Here is a 21,566-nt window from a genome sequence, read left to right as displayed (position 1 = left end):
CTGCGAAGCCGTTGTCGACTTTGGCTGAAACCAACAACCAGTTTTCCCCTAACCGGCAGAATCATGCCAGTTAGGTCATCGTGCAAAAAAAAAACAGGTTTTCATGTTGACATTTCCTCAGAAACTGTTGAACAAATGAAACGGCAGACATGAAGGAGGATGATTTTCCCAGCATGAAACCTAATTTCCCGGTGATTTGAAATTCCCGGCTTTTTCCCGCCTTTTCCGTTTTTCCCGGTAGAGTGGCCACCCTGCTGATCGCCCCTACATAACTGTTCCAGCCGAGCCTGATACATTGTGTCTTTTGATTTCATAAAAGATGTCTTGAACTTCGGATCCGGCGTAATACAAAAGTAACGACTTTTTACGTGTAGGCTCACACAGCTAATTTTCAGAAATATCTCCGTTGAGCGTTTCCATTTGTTCCACCCCGTGTAGCATTCGAGGTTTCCATTCCTACTTTTATTCCAGGTTATTTTTACCCACACTGTTTCAGTAACAACAGCAGTACTCAATTTTCTACACGGAAAGCAACTTTTCTTCGAACTATCAACGTTAAAACGCCCCACAGTGGTTCGCCCATAGGCCAAGAATAGAGAAAATTTTTTTTTGTTTTCTGCTTATTATCGATTTAATGGATCGGTTATGAACCTGAGAATGCAGAAAAGCTGTTTTTGTTGGCCTATTTTATGAACAGTTTACTTTTTAGCACGAGATAAGTGAAGGTGTTTGACACTAAACTGTTATCAAAATTAGTCGTAGGAGGGAACGTAGTAATAAAGTCAAAGAGCACCACTCATACTAAAATTCATGTAAACTTTTAAATGTGTTCCGCGCGAGATACTATCACCAAATTACCACCGAACGAAAGACTCAGGATTCAGGAAAGATTTGTTAAAGGTTCCATTTGCATATATTTGCGTCCAAGTCCATGACAAGCGGCTAAAGATGGTTACTTTTTCGTTTGAATATTATGTTTTTTGCATAGTTTCTTAGAAGGGTTGTGGTACATTCAGCTCAAATTTACAAATTTATTCTCAAACATATGTCTATATTCAAATTTTGATATTTATTGTTGAAATACGGGAGGTTTCTGAGACAATACCAAATTTGTTTGAAGTTTTTCCAAGGGTAGAAAAGTCGAACTTGAATCGCTTTGAGGGTTCACCTTACGAAACCCGATTGAGCTTAAATTTTGCATAGGGGCTTTTTTTGAGAAGGCAAAATTTTTGAAAACTGCCACATTTTATCATTGAATTTTACCAACCAACCTTTTCCATATCAACCAAGTCACCATGTTTCCAAGTTAGATTTCAGAAGTTTTCAAGAAAAATATTGTGCCAAAATGATTTATGGCCGCCCTTGCCATACAATTCGAACCACTGTGCGCCCCAAAGGTTTAATTTACTTATTTTAAATGAATTTTCATGACCACATAAATATAATCTAAAATTCCAGACATCGTCGCTATATAGACCATCTCACCGAATCTCTTTAACCTCACTTTTCTGACAGTGACAGGTGGTAACTTTGTTTACGTTTTGAACTCTGTGCTTTTTTCTGGTGGAGGAATCGCTTAGTGGAAATCTTGCTCAATTTGTAACTGTTCTTAATGTACTGGCACCTCAGGCTAAACAATTAAGGGACATTTTGGTCACAATTGAAATCATCTGCTTTAATTAAAAACTAAACTGCATCGCCCGAAGGTAAACAAAGTTACTAGTATCTGTCAAACTCAGGTGCTTGTCGTTCCCGTGCGATGGTTTATGGCTAGGATCTAAAGCCTGTATTACACTCTTTGGACAATGGTCAAATATTTGACCTTCTGACATAATGGTTAAATTTATTTGACATCATGATTGTTATTTGCCCGTGTTTGTCACATGTAACAATTATGTGACTAGACCAGAGTAACAAACAATTATCTTTGACCAAATTTTTATCCGTCAAAAAGTGACAAATATTTGACGCTTGGTCAAAAAGTGTAATACAGCCTTAAGGTGAAACCTCATTGAATCCAAAAATGGCCGACTTCGAGTCACCACTTCAAATTTTCAAAAGCACAAGACTCGGAAATAGTTAATGCGTTTCCTGTGAAAATGCTGTTTTATGTTTGCTGTGGTGAAGCAAACATAAAATAGAATTTTCATAGGGAACGCCATGAGTATTTCCGAGTCTTGCGCTTTTGAAAATTCGAAGTGGTGACTCATTCATGTTTATTCTCTTCCATGACATACTTGGGAATGTAACTATTTGAAACGAAATTTTGCCAATGAATCATAGCTATAACAATCTCTAAAAACTGTGACGAACAGATTACCTTCCTTTTGTCACCATGGTAAATGACGTTTACTCTTCCCTCTACGCTTAACTACTGTTCTCTAGCAACCTTTGTTAGTTACTGATGCCATATATCGACTAAGGTCGGCCAACCTCGTCCCACCTATTTTTTCTTTATTTGAATAATTATGAACGTCCTAAATTGATTTCACATACATTCAAAGATTATCCTTGCGGTTTTTTATAGTCTGCAAATGCGTGATGAATCGTATGTTACATACGATCTAACTCAAAAGGCAACTCATTTGAATTGATTGGTTGAAGCGAAATGAGAGCAACCTCGTTATGAATTTTGTCCTAAAGTATCGTTACTTGTAATACATTGATTCTTAGATGCTTTACGTCTTATTTAATAATTACGTTTGGTTTAGATTTCGAGGCATATGTAGTTAATCCGTTAGATAGTTCGTTGGTTTCTTCATCGTGATTATTTTTACATACTACTAATTTATTCATACAATATGTTGATTCCCACGAATTTAGTTTTAAAAGATGAAAGTCATACCGTCGACATCGTTGTTTTTTGCCGCCATGATTGAAAATGCACTCACTCATGGTTCACAAGATTTTGGAAGATATTCGGGAACACATTTGTAATGAAAATTAACGAAACCATCCAAACGAAAATCACAACTGGTTCAGTCGAATGCTGAAACAGCAGAATCAAATAGCTCAAATAACTGCATATCCCTGGCAATTGAATTATTTATTCAAAGGGGGAATGTGATCTTTAAAGACTATTTTAAGGAGATTTTTCTAGTTGTTTCTCTATATTAAAAACAAACAGTACCTAACAACGGTTCTGATTGTTTATAAGTATAAATTAAATGATCAGAAACTTCTCTTCTCCCTTTAATCATTCTTCGAAATATAGACCTTATTAAAGTGATAGACAACCTTTTTATAAATATGTTTATGTTAATATGTTCTATCTAACATATTTATTTTTTGTATCTGTGCATCATATCGATTACGAAAATACCCATATTGGATGGTATTCAGTGATTGTTGACTGTTTTTCAGAAGCCGGGAGTCTTAGATTTCAAAATGGAACGTGGAGTCAATTTTTGGCTTCTAGGTATCATTCTGGTTACGGAAATACACATACTAGGTGGTAATCGGTTATTTAGGCTGGTTGTTTTCCGAAAAAAAAATATGTATTTCATTTGTGTGGGACCACCTGCCCCTCCTAAATCGGAAGGGGTGTGAAACCATCATAGAAACGATTCGTGTACTCTGAAGTTCTCACTTACCAATTTGGGTTCCATTTGCTCGATCAGTTCTTAGTTTATGAAGAAATTTGTGTTTCTTTTGTATGGAACTCTCCCTTGCAGAGAAAAGTGGAGTGTCGACCCACAAAAAAAAACAACGTTTGCCCCAGAAACCATGTCAAATGCATGTCAAATTTGGTTTCATTTGCTTGATTATTTCTCAAGTTATGCAAAAATTTGTGTTTTATATGTATAGAAACTCTCTCTTCCAGAGAAGGGACTGGTATCAATCAAGCCTCCATAGAAATATTTTCTGCTTCCAAAAACCTCAACGTGCTAAATTTGGTTACATTTGCTTGAGTCCTCGTGTTATGCAGAAATTTGTGTTTCATTTGTGAGGGATCCCTCCCTTCTAGAGATCTACCGCAAAAATATTTGTTGCTCCCGTTAACTACCGCACGCCAAATTTGGTTACATTTGATTGATTAATTCTCTAGTTCTACACATATTTGTGTTTCGTTTGTATGAGAGCCTTTCTTTTTAGATCAGCGAGGGATGTCATACTTCAAAAGAAACATTCTAGCTTCTTAAAACATCCATATGCCGAATTTGGTTCCATTTTCTTGATTAGTTCTCGAGTTTTGCAAAAGCTCTCCCTTCCAGAGAAGGATAGAGTCTCAAACTATCATAAGAATCTTCCCCGATTTCAAAAACCCCTACATACAAATGTTCATGCTGATCGGTTCAGTCATTGCTAAGCCTATATGGATCAGACAGACAGACCGACAGAACTCCATTTTTATATGTATAGAATATTTACTGCGATGTAAAAGTCAAAGAGTGGGGAGCGGGCGGGGTAGTCTGAGAATAAACCTATGCATTTTTTTCATTGTTGGGGACATTGTATTGTGTCCTTTTTTGCTTTGGCACTTTTCTTTTTTAGACAAATACTATGTGGTTGAATAGTCACTGTCATGATTGGAGGCATTGTCTCAATGCGCTTCTATGGAACTTTGTTCGAAGAACTAGCCCTTATTTCCCGAAATTCTAGAAGTGAGTAGGTACTTTCACTCTCTGTGCAACAGAAGCTTTCCTATTAGCTTTAAATGATAGTTACTCGAACAGTAATCAGTCCGGTCATATGCGGTAAAGGTCCCTCTGACAACTAACGGTCTAGTTCTACTAGGATTTGAACTCATGACCATCCAGTGCGTCTTGAACTGTCCTACAGATCAGACGTTTTTCCGGTTGCTTTTGGACTGGTCTTTGACTGCCTATAGCTTCAAAGTTTGTGTTTTGTCAGTGTGTCTTTTAAAGATTACCTGAAAGTTATTTCCCATCAGTCTTTCTCAAGACTACCTACTTTTGAATTTAACATTTGTTTTAACTTTTTTCGTATCACCTGAAATGGCTGGACGGAAAAAGAAACCTCGCATCGCTGCGGGGAGGAAAAGAGAGGCATCTCTTTCTGACACTTCGAGTGTCTGTAGTGACAATCCTTTTGATATTTTGCCTGAGCAAGAAGCTGGTGAAATGGAAGTTATTAATAATGAAACTATACAAAATATAAAATCTTTAAAAAAGGAGAAAGTTCCACCTATTGTGGTAACTATTTCTTCTGAATTTAATATATTCAAAAAGGAACTTTCAACGTTTGTTTCTGACGTTAAAGTTACCTATCAAATTGGCCGTAGAGGTGAATGCCGCTTATTAGCCGACTCAGTAAAGGGTCGTGATCGTCTTGTTCAGTATTTAACTGACAAGATGTACACATTTTTTACATATGACACCAAGAACGCCAAGCCGTTCAAGGTTGTCTTGAAAGGTCTCACCAACGATCAAACCGTTGATGAGATCAAACTTACTTTAACAGAATTACTTGGCATAGCCCCTACCCAAGTAATTCTAATGAAACAAAAATCACGAGGCGAAAACAGTCAGAGAACTAGAATTTCCCTTGTTAATTATTTAATTCATTTTAACCGCAATGAGGTTAACAACTTAAAATTTTTTGAAAAAGCACATGCTTTGTATAATGTGCGTGTAAAGTGGGAAATTTATAGGAAGTATGGCGGAGGTGAAAAGCATATCACCCAATGCCGTACTTGACAACGTTATGGCCATGGTTCCAAATTCTGTAACATGGACCAAAAATGTCTTAATTGTGGAGACTCTTCTCACAAAAAGGACACATGTCCTGTGAAAGAGAGTAAAAATTTTCGCTGTGCGAATTGTAACGGCAACCATATGTCAAATTTTTATCAATGCCCAGTCCGTTTAGCAATTGTTAAGGCAAGGCAAGGTAAACAAAATTCAATTTCTCAATTAAAATCAACTTCAAAACAAAATTCTCCAAGCGTACCAGTGACGCATAGTTTACCTACTCCTTTGCATGCCCGTTTAACATATGCACAGGTAACAGGTAGTTCGAACATTATACCGCCTAGTGTTGGTAGTTCGAAAATGACCGTTAATATGGGTAAGCAAAACACGCTAGAAAATAATTGTACACCTATTACTCCAGCTAATATTGCTGCCGAAAATATTTTTTCTAATGTCAACTGCCTGGGGCCTATTACGACAGGTGAACTTTCTTTTTTGCAACAGGCAATGTTCGATCTTATGAACGCCATGTTGCAGGCAAAATCAATGTTTGAAGCCATTCAAATAGGCACAAATTTTACTATTAAAATTGTTTCTAATTTAAAATTTAGCAATGATTTTAAATAAAACAATTAAAATATTAAATTGGAATGCTCGCTCATTGAAGGCCAATGAGAATGAGCTTTTTAATTTTTTAACAGTAAATAATGTGCATATTGCAATTATTACTGAAACATTTTTGAAACCTAACATAAAATTAAAATATGATCCCAATTACGTGGTTCATAGATATGATAGGATTCAGGGTTCCGGCGGTGGAGTTGCAATTGTTATTCATCGCCGAATCAAACATCGTGCTCTTCCCCATCTTGAGACGAAAGTTATTGAAACTTTGGGAATTGAAGTTCAAACTGAACTTGGGATTTTATTTATTGCCGCAGCATATTTACCATTTCAATGCACACGCGAGCTCAAAAATTATTTTAAAGATGATTTACAAAAACTCACCAGAAATCGTTCGAAATTTTTCATAATCGGCGATTTTAACGCTAAACATCGTTCATGGAGTAATTCTCAAAGTAATTCCAATGGCAAAATTTTATTTAATGATTGTTCTTCAGGATACTATTCTATTTTGTCTCCGAATAGTCCTACATGCTTTTCTTCTGTAAGAAACCCTTCAACAATTGATTTGGTGCTAACAGATCAAAGTCATGTATGTAGTGATTTGATCACACCATATCCATATTCAAAACCATTTTGGAAGCTGTCGAAGATTCTTAAGAAACCTTCAAAGCCTATTCCAGTTTTAAAAGATGGTGAACGTTTTCTTGTATCCAATGAACAAAAGGCTCAAAGACTTGCTCAGCAGTTTGAGAGTGTTCATAACTCAAATTTGAATTTTGAAAATGAAGTCACACGTCAATTTGATTTAATTTCTTCCCAGAATTTTTTACCTGCAGAAATAATTGAAACTAACTTGAATGAGATTAAATCAATTATTAAAAATTTCAAAAATATGAAAGCACCTGGTGACGATGGAATCTTTAATATACTAATCAAACATCTCCCTGAGAGCACAATGGAATTTTTAGTGAAAATTTTCAATTGCTGCTTCAAAATTGCATATTTTCCCAAATTATGGAAAAATGCAAAAATTACTCCCATTTTAAAACCGGATAAGAACCCAGCTGAAGTTTCAAGTTATCGACCAATCAGTTTGCTTTCTTCAATAAGTAAGCTGTTTGAGAGAATTATTCTTAACAGAATGATGTCACACATCAACGAAAATTCAATTTTTGCAAATGAACAGTTTGGATTTCGCCATGGGCATTCCACAACTCATCAATTGCTCAGAGTTACTAATATGATACGAGCTAACAAATCTGAAGGTTATTCCACTGGAGCTGCTCTTTTAGACATAGAAAAAGCATTCGACAGTGTTTGGCATAAAGGTTTGATTGCGAAATTGCAAACTTTTAATTTTCCAATTTTCCTAATCAAAATTTTAAAAAATTATCTTACTGATCGAACTCTGCAGGTTGTCTATCAGAATTCAAAATCTGATAGATTTCCTGTCAGAGCAGGTGTGCCTCAAGGTTCAGTCTTGGGTCCAGTCCTGTACAACATATTCACTTCAGATCTTCCTGATTTGCCTCCAGGATGCACAAAGTCATTGTTCTGCGATGACACAAGCATTTCCGCAAAAGGAAAAAGCCTTCGTGTCATATGCAGTCGATTGCAGAAAAGTTTAGATATTTTTTCTTCCTACTTGCAAAAGTGGAAAATCTCTCCCAATGCTTCTAAAACTCAAATGATAATTTTTCCGCATAAGCCTAGGGCGTCTTTCCTCAAGCCAAACAATAATCACGTTGTCAAGATGAATGGGGTTATTTTAAGTTGGTCCGACAAGGTTAAGTACTTGGGACTAATTTATGATAAAAAACTTATTTTCAAAGAGCACATTGAGAGTATACAAGCCAAGTGCATCAAATATACGAGATGTTTATATCCTCTCATTAACAGGAATTCTAAACTTTGTTTAAAGAACAAACTTTTGATTTACAAACAAATTTTTAGACCAGCAATGCTTTATGCTGTACCGATCTGGTCAAGTTGCTGTTCAACAAGGAAGAAAACGCTCCAAAGGATTCAGAATAAAATTCTGAAAATGATTTTGAAGCGTCCTCCTTGGTTTAGTACACTCGAATCACATAGACTTACTGGTGTTGAACCATTAGAAGCTATGTCAAATAAAATTATTAACAATTTTCGACAAAAATCGTTGCAATCCTCAATTGCTACGATAAGCTCTCTTTATAGCCAATAAGTTAGCAATTAAGTTAGTTGTAAGTTTACTTCCCGTTTTCTGACAAGTTGGTTTAAATCCCTACGAATGATAAGTCCTAATTGCGAAAGCAAACAAATCCTAACAATCAAAATTACAAATTTCTAACAGTGTTGAGAAGTCACCATTTGTGATTGGACACACATACTCATTATTTACTAATATTTATCATAAATACTTAAGCTACTAACAAATCCCCCCTTAAAAAAAAAAAAAAAAAAAAAAAAAAAAACTCATGACCATCCGTTCGTCAGAGTGTTTCTCCATGCTTACCAGACAAGCATCTAATCCAAAGCATTATTTCAGTACCCAATATTCACAATAATATTTTTTTCAAAGTGAAAAAAGCGACACAGAGATATAATCTTTTGCATTTATGTTAAGTTAAGTTGAACATTAGAAGAAAACAAATTGTTTCATGAAGGGTATGAAGAAAGCGTAATAGAAATAATGTGGTAATAGGAAAAATCCGCTTCCTGTTCCATTGATTAACGTAAGCATTTTACACGTAAGAATTAGTTTTTCTCATTTTTGATGGCTGTAAACTGATATCGAAAAGGTTTCGTTGAGTACTATTTAATTTTTTCAATCAAAATCACCCTGGGTAACACGAAATTAGCCCAATAATCTAAACATTATTCTCCATTATGCTTCATTAAAGCCTGAATTGACAATACGAAGTAACACGAAAACTCAACTCGACAGCTCCGTCAAATTAAACAATCAGAACCAGGGTATAAACATAGCCAACCGACTCACCGAAGTCATGATTTCCGAAGACGGCGCAGTGCGTTCCGACGGAGTTCAGTACTGGCACCATCTGTTCTCCCCGCGTGAAGGTGCTAACTAAAATGAGAAAATGTTAAAGTTCAATCAATCATATTTGGCTTGCCAAGTGAACATCAACTTACGCATACTGGGTGAGAACGCGTCTCCACTGAACAACACCAGCGGGTTGAGGGGGGCGAAGGATTTCACGGCTGTACAAAACCGAGCGGCTCCACCAATCGGTTCCTGCTTACAGGTGGCATCAATATTATACACGTCGTTGTAGTGCACGATGGTAAGCTTGTCGTGGTTCGGTACGGTGGAACTCGTCATGCTGTCTCGCTCATTTACGTATATACCCTGCTTAATCAGTGTTCCCGGGGTCAGGTGCAGTAGGTTCGGTGTGCTTGTCTGCAGCTGCGTAACGGCACGCTTGCCGGCTTCCCGTACTTCCACTGATGCCTGCAGGACAAATGGTATTGCATAATTTATTGCGATATAGAGCTTGCTCGCCTTTCTGTTAGAGTGTGCTGTGGGTTTACATGAAGAAACGGACATAACGGCACAAGGGTTAGCCGAAGGACATGCTTGTTGAACTATAAGATGTGCTGGTTGGCATGGACTGTGGGGTGATGTGCGAATTACATAAGTTTGATAGTCAACAACGTTCTGACAAGTAAGGTATATTGACCCGGGAAGAAGACAAACAAAATATAAACGAAAGAGTGACAACATCAAAAGCTTGTTCCACCGTCGGTGACAAATAAAATGTTGAAGTGTAACATAATAAAACAGACACTACTACGGAGCATACCCGAATTATCTACATACAACTAAGGATTTTTTGTAAAATCATTATTTGCTTTCCACTTCTGCTCGAACATCAACAAGGTGGCAGACAACTCTAGAACTGAAATCACGCAAAATAAAACAGACGCAAAACATTGCCCACCGGTATATAAACGATTTACATAGGGTGAAAGACACCCATTTTATCACTCTTTTTTGTTGTCAGTGTGCTTGAAAACCCACTGAAGGTACATAGACGTATACAGAATACATACTAAAACATAGAACGAAACCAACCGTGTGAAACACTGCTTACAACACGTCAAACAAAGGATCAGCTGGATCGTTGTTGAGTGGAGAAAAAAGGGAGTGGAGTGGGGGAGTTGGTAACAACAAATTGAACACCTGTTTGAGCCAGCCGACGACATTCTTCAATCCCTGGGATACTTCCGACGTTTCGATGCTGGCGGAGCCACTATCAACCAGGTCGCCCCATTTCGAGCGCAGCGCTGCTTGGGACGCAAAGCCAGCCATGTGCTCTTCCTCGCCGCTCTCTTCTGCCGTTGGGGATGTTGCGTTGGGGCAAGTGGGGAGCCTTTTTGCACGTTGGCAGCGTGGGCTGTTTGTAGTGACACATGCAGGTGACGAAGCAGAATGAAAGTAATGAGAAAATGATTATGAGCTTACGAGTCATTTGGCTTTCTGCTGATGGTGGAGATGAGCTGGCGTTGGTCGGTTTGCGGTTTTCTTCTCGTTTGCCGGAAACTTAAAGGATATACCCTAACAAGCAGACCGAGAGCGTGCATGTCGGTACACATCGATCAAACTTGAGGGAAGCGAGAGAAAGCTGAAAGCGATTTCGATAAGCGCAACCAAGCGCAAATGAGGAGGTTTGCTTTGCAGATAAGAAACGGGTACGGTGTTGTTAGCTGAAGCAAACAAATACGAGAGGAGAGGGGTAAAGTTTTCAAGGATTTCCAATTTAATACTTGTAACTTCTTGGTTGCCCCTTTCGGGGAGCCAATTTATTTTCGTTGGCAACGCAAAATAATTCATCGTTCCGCGAGCACAGATAAATCATGATAATGATAGTTTTCTATGTTTGGGTACTTTCGAAAATTAAACTGTCACGGTTGTGAAATCAGATTTCGAGCGATAGTAACTGTTTAACTTGGAAATAGATCTCAATTATTTATATTTAGTTAGACAGATTAAATGTAAAACATTTGTTTGAAATGATAATATTGTTACTGGTTAGTAGTGAAAAGAAATAAAAAGTATTAGGATCGAATTTCTCATACATTCGCCTCACTTAACGCATATTAATAAAATAGACGAAAAAAATCGATGATTTCTAGTTTCCGTTATTACATAATAACATTTAAAAAGGTCAGAATCTCACTGATAAAATTTATTTAAACAAAACAGAGCAGTAGCAACGTTCGCAGCGAAATGTTACTTTTATCATTATTGGTGCAAACCGTGTGGAGCAAAGAGCTGGTTACTCACGTAAGATTCAGAATTCCTTCACCTCAGTATTATCCGTGTTTGTTGTTGCCATACTAAGAATATCGTGGTCAACCAAGTGAGAATGGAACTGCTGACGATTTCAAGATTTGTCCGGTTATAAAAAAAAATATTTTTCCATTAGCATTTTATTTTTTCATTTGTGCCGCGTACCGGAAAACGGTTTTGGGAACCGAGTCAAAGAAAATATGGCGCATGAGCATAGGTTTAAGGAATCGACATATAGATGGCTAAAATGTATACAGGGTGTTCAATAAGTTCGAATACAACTTTTCATCGCAGTGTAGGTGCGCACCATATGCATTATGTGTTTTTAATGGTGTCAGCTTTGGACTAATATAGGCTAACCGACGCACACGGGGTCGATTTGTTGCCATTGGTTGTTTGCTTACCGCTCACGATGAGGGAGTACAGAGATATCACATAATATGTTTGTCGTGTAACGTTGATGTGATAGGGAAAACTGTTCAGTACCTTTACAGCCTCTAATTGCAAAAAAGTCTTATAAGGTTTACTGAATCGCAAAAGTGTCCCAAACGCCAACTCCTTAAGCCCTCATCAGTCCACATCAGAAACTGTTTCTTTTGTGTTAAAAATATTTATAGCAATGGAAACTGCGATTTGTGTATGTTGTTCACTGTTACAGAATTGCTAAAGTAACTTGAATGCAATTATAATGAAAATAAAAAAGAAATTTTTTGAAGACATTTTTTGTTATATTTGTTTATTTAACTACCAGAACAAAACATGTACATTAACAGATGTATCACAGACTAACAGACGTAACACTGGAGCCTCGCTCCATCGCCAACAAAAACGGTCAATTTGAATCTCAAGTCGAGTAAGAACCGCCACGCGAAGATGCCGCTCGGGGCGCTGGTGTGCAGTTTTTAGGTAAAGATTTTCTATATTCCACTGGAAGCGTGCCAACCTAACTAGGAACAAAACGATATTGCGATTTACGATACAAGTAAGAAAGAGATGCCAGATAATTTTTTACGAACTAAGCGTATGTGTTGGTGTGCTGAAACAGACAAAATTTACAGTGCACTTTGAAGGTGCTACCCGGTCAATAATGGGTCAAAACCAAACAAAAAAAGAAAGGTTTTGATAGCAGATAGGCTGGATCTAGGTTAAAACTAAGTGGGATCCAAGAATAAAGAAATTCGTGATAAATTTGCCGCGAATTTCTCCCGAGTGTTTATATGTAAACAAATAACACCAAAAGGAAGTCCATCATGGGTAGAAAATGTGAATACTATTGCTGTAAAAACAACGATTCATTACAACGGAACAAAGTTTATCACGGTTTTCCTCATGATAAAGAAAGGTATTATAATATATTATTATCAATAAGTTAATCAAAAGAAATAAAATATCAACAATGCAGGAGTGCTGTATGGGTACAGCTTTGTAACTCGAAACAATTAACCGAGAGGTTCGCAAGTGGAGGAGTAGAATCTATCAAAAAGTTGAAAGTTTGTTCGGATCACTTTACTCCAGCATGTTACCGAAATACTTCTCTTCTAAAGAAAAAGTAAGTAAATTAAGATCGTGTAAAAACAGTTAATAATAGTTGAATTTTAGACTGAGGGACACTGCAATTCCATCTCGATCGACTGAATCTAATTACAATTGGATGAGGCTGGAAGCGTTAGACAATATATTAGATAACGAAGGAATGAAGTTTTCTGGACTGGTAGAATTGGACAGGACACCGTTGTTGAAGGAAAGTGGAGAGTGATCTTGCATATCTGTGTCAGATCTAGAAGAAGCGTATAACAACCGGCTGATTGATGAAGAGTGCCGCTCAGATAATCTGCATGCAGAGACACTTGACTTTCATTATTGCAAAATTAAGGAAGAAAACTTTGACGTACCTTTTCCCACATACCGAACCATTAAGCTTGAGATAGAGCAAGCGGAGAATGATACTTAATATGACTCGACGTGGTAATGCTGGTAAATATCGGTGCATAAATATTAACAAACTATTTGTTATTTTCAGGTTCCACTACAGTGAGACTGCAGACAGTCTAAATAACTGGAATCTCGAAAATACACTAGAGCGCGTTGACAAGAACAACAACGATCTGGAAACAGATTTGAAAATAAATTACAAAGCAATGTATCATGGACAACTTCAGCGTAACACCAAGCTTCGAGAAGAACTGCGTAGTGTTAAAAATTCTTTGCAACATTCGAAACGAAAGAGCAATTGGAGGATGAAATCGTTAAAACTTAAAACATCGAAAATAGCTATTTTGAATCATGAGCTCCGTCGACTAAAGGAATTGAAATAGCGAAATGAACAACTCGGAGAAAAAATAAAACAAAATCCTTTGCTATATAATAGCGTGATAAATGCAACTAAAAAACCACAAGCTCGTCGTTATAATAAGGTATATAGAAAGTTTGCATTAGGGGCATATTTGGCTGGACCATCTGCATTCCGTTATATGCATCGGTCGAATGCGTTATGCTTGCCCACCAAGATGAGTATTGGAAGATGGAACTCAGATGTTCTGTTAAAGCCGGGTCTTAGCAAAGGAATTTCAAACCGATTGGCAATTAAAGCAAAAAAGTTTTCCAAAAAAGAAAAGGCTGTGACTATATTTATCGATGGAATGTCTATTGAGCCTGAGCTAATGTATAACGCTAAGTCTGATACGTTTTTCGGATTTCCGAGTGACGGCAAAAACAGAAAAATCGAGAAAAATTGTCCTATGGTTTTGGCAACGGAAGCAATAGTGATAATGATAGCTGGAATTAACACATTGAAAACTGGTAACTACGAAGCATCGACAACAAATGGCAAAAAAATTAATCGGTTCAAGCAGGTGTAATGTTTTTTAATATAGCGACCAATTTTCATACATCAATTTATCTTTCAATTTCAGGCGATAGGATATTTTCTTGCTCATCATACTCTAGGCAGTGAACATCAGCAAAAACTAATCACGCACACTATTCGCGAATTAAGATTTCGTGGTTTGTATCCGTTAGTTTTGACAATGGATCAATGTACTACAAATGTCAAGATGTTCAAAGAAACAGGAGCAACTCGCTCTAACCCTGTAGTTAACCTGGATGGTAACGAACTCATTATTATGTACGATACACCCCATTTGATTAAGAGCGCCAAATCAATGTTGATGAAGCATAACGTAGTGTTCGAAAGGCAAATTTGTACATTCGATGATATTGTGAAACTTTACAATTTAGACCGTGATGCTACGCCAAGACTTGTTCCGAAACTCTCAGAGAAGTGCATTAAAAATGCTCCATTTACGGCCATGAACGTAGCACAAGCAACACGCACTCTGAGTAATTCGGTCTCTAAAGGTATACAGTTTTACATGGAATATCATGATCTGCCGAAGTCTGCCCTGAAAACTGCACAGTATGCTGAATTTCACGATAAACTTTTCGACGTGTTCAATGCCAAAGCTCACGCAAACAGCTCAAAAATAGATAATTTTTTTTTGCTTTTAACAAATAAATAATAATTTTGCTATCCTTATAGCCCCATCGTGAAGCGCTAGAAGAGAACTCCTGCCACTGGGATTTTCTAACTACAGCTAAAAAAAGTTTGAAGACAATGTATTTTACTATAAACTTATGTTTCAATGTCAGAAAGGTAAGTGCTTAAATTTAAAAATATTTTAATCTCATTTTATCTTCCCAGGCTCGCAATGAAGCAAAAAAACTGACAGCTATACAAAGAAGACCAAATTATGTGAATGGATTAATTAGCAATATCAGTGGACTTTCATGGTTATTTGAAAAATTAAAAATTGAGTTCGGATGCACCCATTTATGTACAAATTTCCAGTGCCAGGACTGCTTAGAAAATCTTTTTTCAGAAATTCGTCGGCGATGTGGGCGAAATGACTCACCAAATGCATATCATTTTGCGTCGGCACTCAGACATGCAGCGTTATCTACTAGCGAAAAATTAGCCCTTGGCACTAACTGTGAAATGTGATGCGGTACCGTTACTTGACGACAACGACTTAGATGTTGAAGAGTATGCAGTATTTGGCGATTACCAATCAACTTTTTCTTATAAATTCGTAGAATTGAAAAATGTTAGTGCAGGAGTGTACACTACACGCGATCTGAATGGCCTCTGTTATGTCATTGGAGCAGCTACAATCAAACTCAAACATGGAAAATGTCGCGAAAAACTAAAATCCCAGGCGAGAGCTGTGGATAACATGAATAATCAAAACTTCGTGTTTTGCAAATTGAAAAATGCCTCTGTGTTTCCCAATAACGCACTTTTTGAAATTGGATTGATGGCTCTATCTGCTTTCAAGCAAAAATTTTCTCATTTCTTATATCAGAATAGACGAAACGTTAGAACTCGTCTAAAAGAATATTTGAAATACGATTCTTTCGATACGTTTGCTTTCCGTCAGTGTTTTGAGACCCTTATTGATAAGATTGACAAGATATTCAACACGTTGATACAGTGTATTTTACGAGATCTCAAATACAAACTGAAACTTAAAACTGCTTCTAAACGCAAACGAAATGGAAAAGCACGGCGAATGAATCTTCCAACTTGATTTAATGCAACATGTAATAAAAACAAAAAAAAGGCTCAAAATAAATTCCACTATATTTTATTCACTGGTTTTTTTCTTGCCGAAGATACAAACATGTTAATTAATATCCTTGATATATTTTCACATTAACACACACAGCTTTATCAGTAGCAGACCGTGATAATTCTCAAATCATTTGTAACTCGTACTCGATATCCTAAGTACTCTATCTTCATCAACTTTTTCGCGTTTTGCAAGTTCAAAAGGAACACCACTTTTGCACATTTGTTTACGACCTGAGAATCATTGATGCCAGATAAGAAAACATGTCTTCAATATAACGACATTTAACCAGCTGTGAAGACATCTTGGTGAAAGTGAAGACATTGGAAAGTATGTGAAGGCATTCGCAATCAGCAAAAATGACGACGATTTTACGCCGGTAATTAATTCAGCCTCCAGGCGGTTTTTCACTCGCATCTAGGGTGGAAAGACATTTTTGCGCGGAGCGTAGGCATTTGAATAAGCGGTTCAAGCGGTCGCGCAGGTACACGGTTATTAAAACAATACATGGAAAAAAAGTGCTTTTGTGTAGCGCGAAGACCGCACCAGATGGTGCTAGTGTCATTCTTAAAAAGTATAAATATCATTAGAACGATGGTTTTTATGTGAGTTTGTTCCAAGTGTTATGTCTGTTAGTCTGTGGATGTATCTTCTGGCAGACAAGATCACATATTGAAACATATTTCAAAAATCTGCTGGGTTTCTAGCCTCAGCGATGTCCTACAAATAATCAAAAATCTCACAGTGTTACAAAAAGTTGCAGCTAGTTCCTGTATATTTTGTAGAGGCCACTTTATACAAACTTGTTTAGAAGAGAACTCAATAGAACTTTTTTTGAGCGATGATCAAACTTGAGGTTTTTTTTAATGATCAATACCTTTATCAACTCGTCACATCGATGACTCATATAGACGCAATCGAAACTGAACCTCTCTATAAATAGAATATGTTGCACTAATCTTGATTGTAATTTTCCATTTTATTTTATTTGATTATTTATTATTTGTAAAATCAACACGAAACGTGAATTTATTGTCTGCCTCGGACGCTGACATCTGTTATTGTTATGCGTGTGATAGTATTTTTGATGCTTTCTCAAGCATACCAATACTTGTTTTCAACCCAAAACCTTTTTCATCATCAAGTATGAGTACTTAGTGCATCCAAACATAATGAAAGAAAAATGATTTTTGTCTATGGCTCAATGCACTGTGGCGTTGTTTACGAGAGGTGAGCGACCCGGCGACCGGGCGACCCGGGTGAAGCAGAATTACATCTATACCACCATCCTTCGGTGCCGAGAGACAAGTTCGACCAAGGACCGTGCAAGATCCGGGCGGCTGCGTTCGACGAAAAGGCCTGCAGCCATCAAGGTGGTGGCGGGTTTGTCGAAAAACGAGCCGCTCGAACTATAAGTCTGCTACTGCCTTATAGGTGTCGATCGAGACTACCCACGCCGTCATCATCGTGGTCATCTAATGAGAAACTCTTTGTCTTAAAACAGCCGCACAACATCCAAAATGACCGAATTTGGGCGCCGATAATGGACAGCATCCACCCGTGCCACATAAACATCCCGTGGTTCCAGCGTGCCACGTGGGCAATAGTTTGGGGCCGTATCCAGTCGTGGAGAGCTTACACAACTGGTGTTTATCGAGAAAAACGTAAGAATCAACACTGTATACTATGCAACGTGAAGTGTAGTCAGGCAGGTTCACGGGGTCATTCGATGGTAGATGTCGTAGGTCATACCGAATAAATAATCTCTGTATCCGCTCTAGTTTAACAATATGCACTAGCTCTCACGGTGCCTAGATGGAAACTGCGTAATCATCAAGGATGCTACGAACTAAGAAGCAGGATAATGTTTTTATTGTGAAGTGTGTATAACATCTGTGAACAAAAGTGTTAGTCTTCGAATAAAACCAAAAAAAAAACACATAAAACCATCGCGAACGCCTTTGCTACTGTGACTGAAATATGCTCGTTGAACATCAGTGTAGAGTCGACAGTTACTCCTAAATACCGAATAGCATCGACACGTTCAAACGCGTTATCACCGATGCAATATGGATGGTAAATAACGTTCTGTCGGCGGTTTAATGAAATTACTCTGCATTTTGTTACATTTATTTTCATTCCATTCACTCTGCACTACGACAAAATCTCGTCGATATTGCTATGAAGAGCAAGACAGTCCTGGGTGGCAGACAACACAGTAGAATTGAAGATCATCGGCAAACAATTGATTTGCGGAATTTAGTCGTGTTTAAACATCATTCACAAACAAAACGAAAATGAACGGGCCTAAAACGCTTCACCAGATTTGATGAAAAATTTTCTGAAACAAACCGGATTGACACTAGCCGATGCTTTGTGTTTGGTTAGATATGACTGTAACCAACCGGTGATGTGTTTTGAAAATCTCATGTGCTATAATTTTTCAATGGCATTAACGTGTGGTATAACATCAAATGCTTTGGGAAAGTCGACGTACATAGATCGAGTCAGCATGTTTTTCACTCTCGATCTCCTTGAACAAGAGGTTTATTATTTATTTGGCACTCCGTCATAATGACATGGCCTAATTTACAAAGATTCTCTAATTCACTCGGTTATAAGCTGCCGCTCTCCAATCCCTGCGACACCGTGTACTCTCTGCCAGATCTAGCTTCACCTGGTCTACCCATCTTGCCCGCTGCGCCCCTGGTCGTCGTCTTCTTACCGGATTCGAGGCAAACACCATCTTCGCAGGGTAGTTGTTCGGAATTCTTGCAACATGCCCTGCCCAGCGTATCCGTCCAGCTTTAGCCACCTTCTAAACACTGATTTCACCGTAGAGTTGCGCGAGCTTATGGTTCATTCTTCGCCTCCATATTCCGTTCTCCTGCACGCCACCAAAGATCGTCCTTAGTACTCGTAGTTCGAAAACTCCGAGCGCTCGCGGGTCCTCCTCGAGCATTGTCTACGTTTTATGCCCGTAGAGAACAACCGGTCTTATGAGCGTTTTGTACAGGTTACACTTCGTATGGGGGCTCAGTCTGTTCGGCCGCAATTGCTTGTGGAGCCCATAGTAGGCACGGCTTCCGTTGATAATACGCCTCCAGATCTCTCGGCTGGTATCATTGTCGTCAGTAACCAGTGAACCAAGATAGACAAACTCATCGCCTACCTCGAACTCATCGCCGTCGATCGTAATGCTACTGCCTAGGCGTTGTCGATCGGCTTCGGTTCCGCCGGCTAGCATATACTTCGTTTTAGACGTATTTATCTGCAACCCAACCCTCGCTGCTCTCCGTTAAGGTCTGGTGTACTGTTCTTCCACCGCCGCAGTTGTTCTGCCGACAATGTCCATATCATCAGCAAAGCAAACGAATTGACTGGATTTGTTGAAAATCGTACCCCGCGTGTTGACGTCCGCTCGATTCATTACACCCTGTAGCGCAATGTTGAATAACAGGCAGGAGAGACCATCACCCTGTCGAAGCCCCCTGAGGGATTCAAATGGACCCGAAAATCCACCCGAAATCTGCACACAGCACTGCGTCCCATCCGCCGTAGCTTTTATTAGTCTAATCAGCTTCCCCGGAAAGCCATTTTCGTCCATGACCTTCCGTAGCTCTTTTCGGTCGATAGTGTCATACGCGGCTTTAAAATCGATGAATAGGTGGTGCGTGGGGGTTCTGTATTTACGGCATTTCTGGAGGGTCTGCCTTATGGTAAAGATTTGGTCCGTTGTAGACCGTCCTTCCACAAAGCCGGCCTGATAACTTTCCACAAATCTGTTGGCTAGGGGTGAGAGGCAGCGGAAAATGATTTGGGAAAGCACTTTGTAGGCGGCATTCAGGACGGTGATCGCACGACAGTTCCCACAGTCCAATTTGTCGCCTTTTTTATAGATAAGGCAGATAACCCCATCCTTCCACTCCTCCGGTAGCTGTTCTGTATCCCAAATTCTTGCCATCTGCCAGTGCAAACAGGTGGCCAGCTTCTCCGGGCCCATCTTAAAGCTCCGCTCCGGGGTCATCCTTCCCAGCCGATTTATTGTTTTTCAGCTTATTGATGGCATCCTTAACTTCGCCTATCGTTGAGGCTGGCACGTCTTCTACATTTGTTGCACCGGCGGGATCGCTTTCTTCGCCGCGATGGTCTCCTGTCTGGGCGCCATTCAGGTGTTCGTCGAAGTCCTGCTTCCACCTTTCGGTCACCTCACGATCGTCCGTCAGAATACTACCACCTTTATGCCGGCACATTTCGGGTCACGGCACAAAGCCTCTGCGGGATGCGTGGAGCTTCTGGTAGAACTTTCGCGTTTCCTGAGACTGATGCAGTTGTTCCAGCTCTGCAGAACTCTTCCTCCTCCAGGCGGCGCTTCTTCTCCCGGAAAATTTGGGTTCGCTGCATCTTCTTCTGTCGGTGTCTTTCCACATTCGTCGTCGAACCACTCCTTCCGTTGGGTTCGTTCCACATGCTTGGTGACGTTCTCCGCTACGCTGTTGATGGCTGTTTCAATTGTGTTCCAACAGTCCTCGAGAGGACCTTCCTCCAGCTGGTCCTCTTCCGGCAGCGCAGCTTCGAGCGCATGAGCGTAGTTTTCGGCGACGTTAGGTTGCTTCAGTCGCGCGAGATCTAACCGGAGCAGGCGTCGGTACCGAATGTTATTAACAGCGGAGAGTTTTGGGCGCATCTCAACCATCACCAGGTAGTGGTCCGAGTCAACGTTAGCGCTCCTATAGGATCTGACGTCGATGATGTCTGAGAAGTGCCGACAATCAATCAGAACATGGTCGATTTGTGTTTCCGTCTGATTTGGTGACCTCCAGGTGTACTTGTGTAGAAGGTTGTGCTGGAAGCAGGTACTACGCACGGCCATGTTCTTGGAGGCGGCAAAGTCGATGAGTCTTAGGCCCATCTCGTTGGTCCGCTGGTGCGCGCTGAACCTTCCAATCACCGGTTTGTATTCCTCCTCCTGGCCAACCTGAGCGTTGAAATCCCCGATGACGATCTTGATGTCATGTTTTGGGCAGTGGTTGTACTCACGCTCCAACTTCGCGTAAAATTTATCCTTGTCGTCTTTGGTACTTCCGAGGTGCACGTTTATGATGCTTATGTTGAATAACATAAGTGAATTGCTATGCAATAATAGAATACTATGCGACACATCGAATTGACTCTTAATTTCATAAAGTGGACACCATTTTTTTAAAAAGAAACTGGTTGTTTTCATACAAATTCATGAGTGTTGGGTTACATAATGGAAGTGGTTGTTTGTGTTGAGCTAAGATACCTTTTAATTATTACCCTGTATCCTCCAATGGGCCATTGTTCTGGGCAGATAAGCGGGCTTTGGCACTTTTTCAAACA

General features: G+C 39.1%; 1 protein-coding gene across 13 annotated transcripts in view; it reads right to left on the bottom strand.

Moving 5' to 3' along the window:
* LOC129725712 (trifunctional nucleotide phosphoesterase protein YfkN) overlaps positions 1-21,566 on the bottom strand; it is an 82,957-nt gene that overhangs the window by 9,794 nt on the left and 51,597 nt on the right. For 6 of the 13 annotated variants that reach the window (XM_055681809.1, XM_055681814.1, XM_055681808.1 and 3 more), the window contains 3 exons: positions 10,465-10,678; positions 9,414-9,732; positions 9,262-9,348 (listed from right to left, as the gene is read on the bottom strand). In XM_055681809.1, the coding sequence (XP_055537784.1) occupies positions 9,262-9,348; positions 9,414-9,732; positions 10,465-10,593 (535 nt within the window). In that variant the 5' untranslated portion in view covers positions 10,594-10,678. Of the gene's footprint in view, positions 1-9,261; positions 9,349-9,413; positions 9,733-10,464; positions 10,679-11,568; positions 12,297-21,566 lie in introns of those variants that run through there. The other 7 variants (XM_055681816.1, XM_055681815.1, XM_055681819.1 and 4 more) reach the window with 3 other exon arrangements.

Source organism: Wyeomyia smithii, chromosome 2, assembly GCF_029784165.1.
Source record: "Wyeomyia smithii strain HCP4-BCI-WySm-NY-G18 chromosome 2, ASM2978416v1, whole genome shotgun sequence".
Lineage (NCBI taxonomy): Eukaryota > Metazoa > Arthropoda > Insecta > Diptera > Culicidae > Wyeomyia > Wyeomyia smithii.
This window is presented reverse-complemented; position numbering and strand designations above follow the sequence as displayed.